Below are 7956 nucleotides of genomic sequence, written 5' to 3'. Positions count from 1 at the left end.
AAGCAGCAGCTTCTTCTTTTTAAAGAAGAATGATTAAAATGCTTAGTTTGAACACTTTCAAAATACTACACAGAATACAACTGAAAAATTTTATTCAGAAACACAGGAAAGATGCACAAAAACATAACATAATAAGGAAAGTACAGAAATGATAACTTATATCTGATAAATTTTTATAAAGTAATACTAGTATTTTTAGGCCCAATTCTAGACACAGGCTTCACTAATCTTCCTTCTGTCAGTCCTGGAGGAAGAGAGCCTTTGCTAACATTTTTTTCACTGACAATAAGTATGACCCCATCATCCCATCTCATAGGTAGATCTAACAAATGGAAATGGTCCCACTGGACATACTGGGGAAATTTATGCAAAGAAGAATTTCCTAAATGAACTCCTGCAGAACTTTACATGAGAAATTAGCATATGAGAGAGATCATCTGTTTATACTTTGTAAAACAAGGGGCTCTTCGATGCTCATGCCAGCCATCCTTCCTGGTTCTGGAATTCTATCTGAAAATGAAACACAGACACAAATATTCTCACACATCTGGAGATCCAAAGGTATAAGTGTTATTTTCTACTATTATCAACTTTGATACAGAGTATCATCATAGGAAAGTTGGGCAATTTTACAACTATATTTTTCCATGCAACTGTATGAGATAAGAGCTTTGCATTACTAAAGATTAGATTTTAGACAACTTCAACTCAGCTATAGTGAATGAACTAACAGAAACACCAGATTCCACACGTTTTATCAGGATTCCCAGTCTGTATACCAGTTTATTGGAATATTCACTCAACTAAATAAGCAAGATAATTTCTAATATGAAAAGCAAGTTAGATGTTAAAATATGATACTTGCAGGGTTGAATTTATGAATGGACTTGATTACCTTAATATGCAGCCTAATTAAAATAGCTAGATAATTAGTATTTTACACCCACTGCCTTTAGGTCTGCACTGACATATTCCACAAACACACACAGACTGTAATTTCAGACTATAGTTATTTAAAGGTTAAAAGCTTTAAAACTGTTATTTTTTTGTTTAGGTCAAAAAGCAATGTGCTGTCATGTCTTATGATTAATCCTGAGTTTTGTAACTAACTCTAAACAATTAAATCCCCATGTGAAATTATATTGGAGGCAACAGAGCAAGGTGACCCTGCACAGAGTCAATTTCAGAACTGAGGTACAAAGTTATACTTTAAAAACAATTCTTCTGTACACTGAATTTGTTTTTAAAAATGGAGACATTTCTGATAGGAATAATTATTTTCTAACAAAGAGATCGTTTATAGCAGTTTTGGTATTGAAATTTTATTTCTTCAGCCCCCTCTTCTGGCAGAAGGGAAACAATGTTGTCTCAATGAATTAACTGTTAAGGTGTTTAGTACTTCTCTCACACTTTTTAGATGTCAGTATCTCAGGCCTCCTATTTTTCAAATTTTTGGATACAAAAGAAATAGTACTAACACAATAGTACTAAATTCTCACAGTAGAAAGTGAAGTAATATGCCAAGCAGACTCTTTGAGGAAAAAACTGGACCAATGATCCCTACCATTCTGTAGCTTAGGCAGTATGAATTGTAACCAGTCAAAAAGCAGACCAGAAAGGGCAAGTGAGTTCTGGCAGTGTTCTACTATAGAGCAGTGAACTCAGGGCTTCAGCTTCTGCAGTCAATGGGATGTGAATTACGTCCTCAGAAAAGGTTTATGCCCATATACAAAATTGACAGCTCAAGAGTTAAGAACTTTCTATAGAAATTAGGTTAGAACAGATGACAAACAGAGATAGGCCCACTATTTAACACACTTTACTAAGAATTTAGGTTAAATTCTTGTATTAAATTACCAATGTAATAAGACTGTGTCTAGCTGACCCATTCCAGATTTGTAATAGTATAAGGCAGTACAATTTGGCCAGTTTAACTTTTAGGAAAATGGTAAAGCAATTTGGTGGATGACCTTTCTGATACTGAGAACTGGGGTATTAGTATTTTCTGGTCTTTACCAGTAACTGCAGAGCAGCAAAACTAATTAGAATAGCACAGCTGTCCAATTTAAATGTTTTCAGTTTTTAACAGTCCAGAAGCCTTAAGAAAATAGAGCTAAACAGTTAGGTTTTTTCCCCTTCCCTCTAGTAACTAACAAGTAGCTACAGCTACCACAAGGTAACAGGGGCTTCATAGTACCTTGCACTGTTGAGAAATTATATAAATTTGCCTGTCTGCAATTTTTAAAAATGTCTGCTTTATAAATAAAATACATTCCCATAAGAGAGAAAGTTCTACTACTGACACATTTGAAGGCCAGTCAAGCACTTCCAAGGGCAACCAGATTTGTGTGCCGTATATGCTATCCCATTAGCATACTGGCAGAGAGAAGCACACCTAAGAGTTGGTGTAAGTTGGTCACTTATTTAAACAAAAGCACATATACGAGTTGTTTTAGAAATCATGGGTGGGTCTTTCTTGAGTTGGATATAGTAGGATCTTTCTTAAATGAATACATGAGCAACAGGTATGGTCAGGTCACACAGCTTAATGGCATTTTTGAGGTATAAACACTGTTCTGTTGATGAATTTTTCTTACAAAAAGAGATGTCAGCTCAAAGCATTCCTTGCACAGAGGAGGTACACTGTGTTCATCTGCATATTTATGCTTTTATAAGCATATGTATCATATAGAAAATCTAGGCACAAATAAAACTTCTGCAAAAATGACCCCATACCCACACCCACCTCTTTGATTTCTCTCAGTAGGCGGTTTGCCAAGGTTCTGCTTTGGATAATTCAGCAAAGACACTTTTGGAAGGGTATTCTGGGTACTTTCTTCTTTACCACCATGTAAGAAATGAGAGATAATTCCGTACAAAAGAGGTCTGCTTAAGAGAGAAATGACAAAAGCAGTCTATGGAGTCTATGAAATACTGAGCATTAAAAAACCACCCTTTCCCCAGAACTTGTGAGACCTTAATGTTTACTTCTAGAATATGTACAGATGTCTTTAGAGTAATTATTTAAAATACATTATGCCAAGTGTCATTATATAAATAAGCACAGACCTAAGGCCACCCTTAATACCAGTGCTCTCCTAAAAAGCTCACACTAAGAGACACTCTCAAGCTCCAGATCCCCTGTAGGTGAAGAACCGGAGCACGCTTAGCACAAGAACACAGATCCATGTTCTCACTCGTGCAGTACAAAGGATCACACTTTGGCAGGCTATAGCCCAGTCCACCACTGCACATCCCAAACTTGATTCTTCTTAAGCACCTGACTGGTTCTGACAGCACAAGCTACAGAGAACACTGAACGTGTTTAAACCTCCTTCGGTACCCTAGCTTACTAATGCAGATGTATCGGAGCATTGTGAATTTGTATCTAATCTCAGAGTACAATAATCTTTTTATTGTTCTACAAAGCAGCTCACTGATATGCAAAGAGTGTATGTGTTTTCTGCTTCTGACTGTAGGGAAGACTGTACTGGTAAGAGACTTGTGTTTTGGTGTGCAAGTACACTATCTGGAGAATGCTATAGAGTTGGCAGAATTAAATGTTAGTTTTGAGTATGTTTGAAAATGGCCCCATGCTGACATTGTGAGTTTGAATCCAGCATGTCAGAGCAGCCCTGTGATCTAGTCACCTTTCAATTGGTGAGAACATTTATATGTGATTTATAATAACACTGAAGAGAAAAATATATGCAGAACAGGATACACTGTGCATTCCAAAATCACTCCTTACACTGATTTGCCATTTGCATCTTCGACTATGTTCAGCTCTTTGGCAAGAAACTGTCTATCCAAGGGCACTTCAGGCTGGCCAGATTCTGGAAAAGAGATTTCCCCAAAATTCTTAAGACTGTTAAGAAAAACATCACCAATTAACTTTTAAAGACTGCTCAGGAGACTTAAAAAGAGAACGTGAGCACACACCTCCCTTTTAGACTATTAATATCTAACAGTATGTTGTAATTCCAGGGAACTCACTTAAACATTAGTGCTTCATACTCATACAATTTACAATAGCATATTACAATTTTTATCTTCACTCTAAAGGAATCTAAGAAAAATATTAAAGAAGTCTTACAATATAAATTAATCAGGCAAACAACTCTTTCTCTAAAGAAGTACTGTTATCAAACAGATTCCATACATTAACTACTATATAGACTGTCTCCATTCCGTCTTCTCAAGATGAACCTTTGTGCCTGTAATTTTCATAGAGTGAAATATATAAAATTATTAAATAGCAAATGTAATTACTGTATCTAAGCACAACTACAGAACTTCAGATTTCAAATACAAGTTAGCAATTGCTGCAAAAATAAGTAAATGCCGTACCATATAAATTACGGCTACCATTTAGATGTTATAGTCTAAACAGCTCTCAAATATTGGTATTTTAGCACAGCCAGTAACAGTAATACTTAACTGCAGTTGTTAAAAAATATGGACCTTCTTCATATTCTTTTTTGTTATTTAAGCTGAGGACATCTAACCACATTTCTGATACAGTCTATATGCATGAATTGCCAGAATTGCTGTAATTCAGACTATCAACCACTTTATGTATGTTATTACTTTAGTTTAAATTATTCCCCAAAGAAATTTTGTTCATTTGTAGGATTTTTTTTTTATTTTACCCAAATGCCAATGACAAAAAAAATGTGATATATGCTTTAAAAATATCATTAGCCATTTTCCAAAACAAAAGCAGATATTTCAAGAAAGGTATTTTGATTTTGCAGGCTGCTAGCAAGTTTTCTTACTCTTGCATCAACTGCTCTGTCAAAGCATTTACCTCAAGGATAAGGAGCAAAGGGTAAGGTTTCCTGAAAACTAACGGTATTATTTGGCTTAAGGCTGCAAGTAAAGCTCTGGAGAGAGTGTTTGTATTTTATTTATTTCCAAGGGAAGACAAGATTGTGCAGCTTGGTCCCACTTATTAATTTCATATTATCAGTGGAATTACTTAACCAAACAGTAATTGTCTATTAATACAGTGATGACAACAAAAATTCAGCCCCAATACCTGCAGTTAAAACAGATGCTGTGTATTTATATTTGTTATATTCCAGGTATTCACGAATTAGTTCGTTGATTAAGAGATTTTCATGAGAGAGTGGTGGCCGTGGTTCCCTTTGGTCATCCAGTGCATTAAAAACTTCAGCTCTGATCCTTGCTTTTATTTGCCCAAGAGCACCTCTTTTTTCCAGTGTGTCCTTTAAAACTATTACCATAAAAAGATCTGTTAATATAAAGCCAAATGTATTCAAGCAGCATTTATCATCCACAATATAAACATAATTTCGGCATTTCAGTGAAGTAAAGATATGCGCACCTGTGCGTATGCCAGTAGATAACAACAGTAGGAACGTTACAGATAAAAATTAAGCCTTCAAAGAAGTCACAATTATATTTTTTTTAGTAGTAAACATATGTTCTAGCAATTTCAGCAGTGGGATGTTACTAGACCAAGATGTTTTTAACGCGTGAAAACCAGACCAAGATAAATGACAAGGGCAGAGTGCTTGTGTGGAGGCTTAGGGACGTTTCTCCCGCGGCTCCCCAACGGGCGGTGTGCGGAGCCGGCGGCCCCCACTAGCGCCCGGGGCGACTACGAGACCCAATCGGCCGCCGGGCGTATGAGGAAAGTCCGGCTGCCAGCCCTTTCGGAGCCCGAGGTGCCTCCGCCACCCCCCGGGGCTCCCCGCCCTCTCCGGCACCCCGCCACCCCCACGACCTGCTTTCAGCTCCGCTACCGTCGCCATCGCCCAACTGCCGCGCCAAGGACCCGGATGAGACAGCCCGGCGGCGGCAGGCGGCCGCTGCGCAGGCGCCGCGCTGGGAGGTGGGAGCGGGCGCCTGTCGGCCCCGCCTGTCGGCGCGCGCCAGCCAATCGGGCAGCGGCGACGGGCGGTGCGTGCGGTTCGAGCACCGGCGGCTCGCGGGCGGGGTCGCGCGCCCCTGAGGCGAGGCCGGGCGGGCGGGCGGCCGGCCGGCCGGGGTTCCCTCCGCAGGGAGCGGCTCCCCAGGCTGAGGGCGATCCCCTGTGCTGCCAGGGTGTCCGCCGGCGAGGTCAAGCCGGGATAAAGTAATTAGCAGTGCCTACGTGGTGTATATGGAGCTACCGTTCGGTATCCTGCCTGTGCCTGCCTGTAGTTCGGTCCTGTTAGCTGGGGCGGGGGGGAACGGGCGGCGTTTCAGGGTTGCGGTACTTTCTCCCCCCTGTAATTTCGAAGGTTGCCAATGTGCTTTATTTGGAGGGAAAAAAAGAAAAGAAAAAAGGAAACATGGAGAATGAGTGAGAGTTTCTCGGTGATTTGTAGCGGAGGAGTTTTGTACTGAGTCCCTGAAAGATGAGCTTTTAATTAAAAGGACTCGCCAAAGATGAGCTTTTAATTAAAAGGGCTTGCCAAAATGTAACTGTATACGGGGTGTTTTGCAAGTCTGTGAGGATCCCTGGTGTGTCTGGAGGCATGCATGTGTGCTTCATGTTGCTGGGATGAGTCAACAGTGTTTATTTTGTGAATGTATTAAGTATTTCCCAAAGGTAATACAGCCAGTGTGGATGAATAAACTGGATTTGTCATGGTCTAGATGGAGCAGCCTGCTTGGGCTTGAAGGAAAATGTGAGTCCTCTTAAGCAGTAAACCTCTTAGGGCCTTCAAGTGTGGGGTGGGGGTTTGTTGGGATTCTTTTGTTTGTTTTTTTACGTTTCCTCTCAAAGAAAGTACTTATATTATGAGCTTCCAAAGAATCTCTGGCAGGGGGCAATAAATAAAATTCAGGAAAAAAGAAGTCTTTAGAAGTAATGGTGAAGTTAATCTGTTCCTTTAACATAGTAACTTTCAGTGAGTCAGCAGCTGAAAGTGCCTCTGCCTATCCTAAGTCTGCTGCCGAGATCCCTAGTGCAACTCTGGTGATGAACGACTGCTTACCTTTAACATGCATGGCATTTTCACAGTCAAAACATTTTTCTCTGCATCCTTCCAAATTTCTCCACACTGTTGTGGGTCACTGTTCTATTACACCTAATTTTCAGTTGATAAGTTGTTGCTGTTTTCCACCCTGTATTTCCTATGTCTTTTTTTTGTATCCTGCAAAACAAAGTTCAGAGTCCGAAATAGAATTTTGGGGTGTTTTCTTTTTCTGATTGCAAGGAAATGCCTCTTTAAATAAGATTGCAGTTTCTATTTGATGTGTTAATCTTTGTTTTAAAAGATGCTGTTATAACAATGGTTTGTGAAATCCACATTCAGTGACTTTTCTGGTATTCCGAGATCTGGGTTCTGTATCTCTTTGCAGGTTTGGGCTTGTTTAAGTTCTGGTTTTACTCCTCCACAACAAGTATTTTGAATCTGTTACATTTTGCTTCTGAACTTTTCTGCTTCCCGTCACATTAATTATTTATTCTGCATTTTGACTGCACTTTGGTTTACATCTTTGTTGTTGTTGCTGTTGCATAGAGTTTCTAAGGGAAGGAGATGGAATTAATTGGAAAGGAACTAATTTGAGGTGCAGATCCAAGTATCTTTATTTGATGAGAAACATCATTTAGCTGGTGCATGACCATTGGTACGGGGACGGTTTGAGGCTGAAAAAAAATTATTATGTTGAAGTAATTGGAAAGTTTGAATCCTGAAAGTGTAACTTAAGTTTTGTTAGTCTTTTAGCATACAATAGTATCTGGAGAAAAACGTGTGGGTAAAAATTTATTTTTGTTGACCCTCCTCACTTCATGCTTATTTACTGTCTTCTTGTTTGGAACAATCTCTGCATATGATCTCGATATCCTAAATAATCTTCTGCTGTATCATTTCAACTATAAGTTTATATTCTATTATTGCACACAGAATATGTGTAAAAGCGTAAGCTCTTAGAGGTTGTATTATCTGTTTAGCATTTTTTCTGGTTTACTGTTCTATTAATAGTGCTATTAAAAAA

General features: G+C 39.0%; 1 protein-coding gene across 5 annotated transcripts; it reads right to left on the bottom strand.

Moving 5' to 3' along the window:
- Nucleotides 1-75: 75 nt before the first annotated feature.
- CEP20 (centrosomal protein 20) lies at nucleotides 76-5791 on the bottom strand. 5 transcript variants are annotated; one of them, XM_050905963.1, is made up of 5 exons: nucleotides 5753-5791; nucleotides 5042-5239; nucleotides 3752-3836; nucleotides 2747-2889; nucleotides 76-510 (listed from the first exon to the last, which is right to left on the bottom strand). In XM_050905963.1, exons 1-5 carry the CDS (start codon nucleotides 5778-5780, stop codon nucleotides 434-436), a joined length of 531 nt encoding a protein of 176 aa, XP_050761920.1. In that variant the 5' UTR covers nucleotides 5781-5791; the 3' UTR covers nucleotides 76-433. The 5 variants fall into 5 exon arrangements, with proteins under 5 accessions (XP_050761920.1, XP_050761921.1, XP_050761922.1 ...); XM_050905964.1 differs by having other exon boundaries at nucleotides 2747-2886; XM_050905965.1 differs by having other exon boundaries at nucleotides 447-510; nucleotides 2747-2839.
- Nucleotides 5792-7956: the final 2165 nt, after the last annotated feature.

The sequence above is a fragment of the Gymnogyps californianus genome, chromosome 15 (assembly GCF_018139145.2).
Source record: "Gymnogyps californianus isolate 813 chromosome 15, ASM1813914v2, whole genome shotgun sequence".
In the NCBI taxonomy this organism is placed as follows: domain Eukaryota; kingdom Metazoa; phylum Chordata; class Aves; order Accipitriformes; family Cathartidae; genus Gymnogyps; species Gymnogyps californianus.
The sequence above is the reverse complement of the archived record's forward strand: the minus strand, read 5'-3'. Positions and strand labels throughout refer to the sequence as shown.

Coding starts and splice junctions, on each gene's coding strand:
- CEP20 (XM_050905963.1), bottom strand. CDS start 5,780: ATGGCGACGGTAGCGGAGCTGAAAGCAG. Junction 3,837..5,041: donor AGCATCTGTTTTAACTGCAG/GTATTGGGGCTG, acceptor TCTCTTTTCCAG/AATCTGGCCAGCCTGAAGTG. Junction 511..2,746: donor TACTGAGAGAAATCAAAGAG/GTGGGTGTGGGT, acceptor TTTCATTTTCAG/ATAGAATTCCAGAACCAGGA.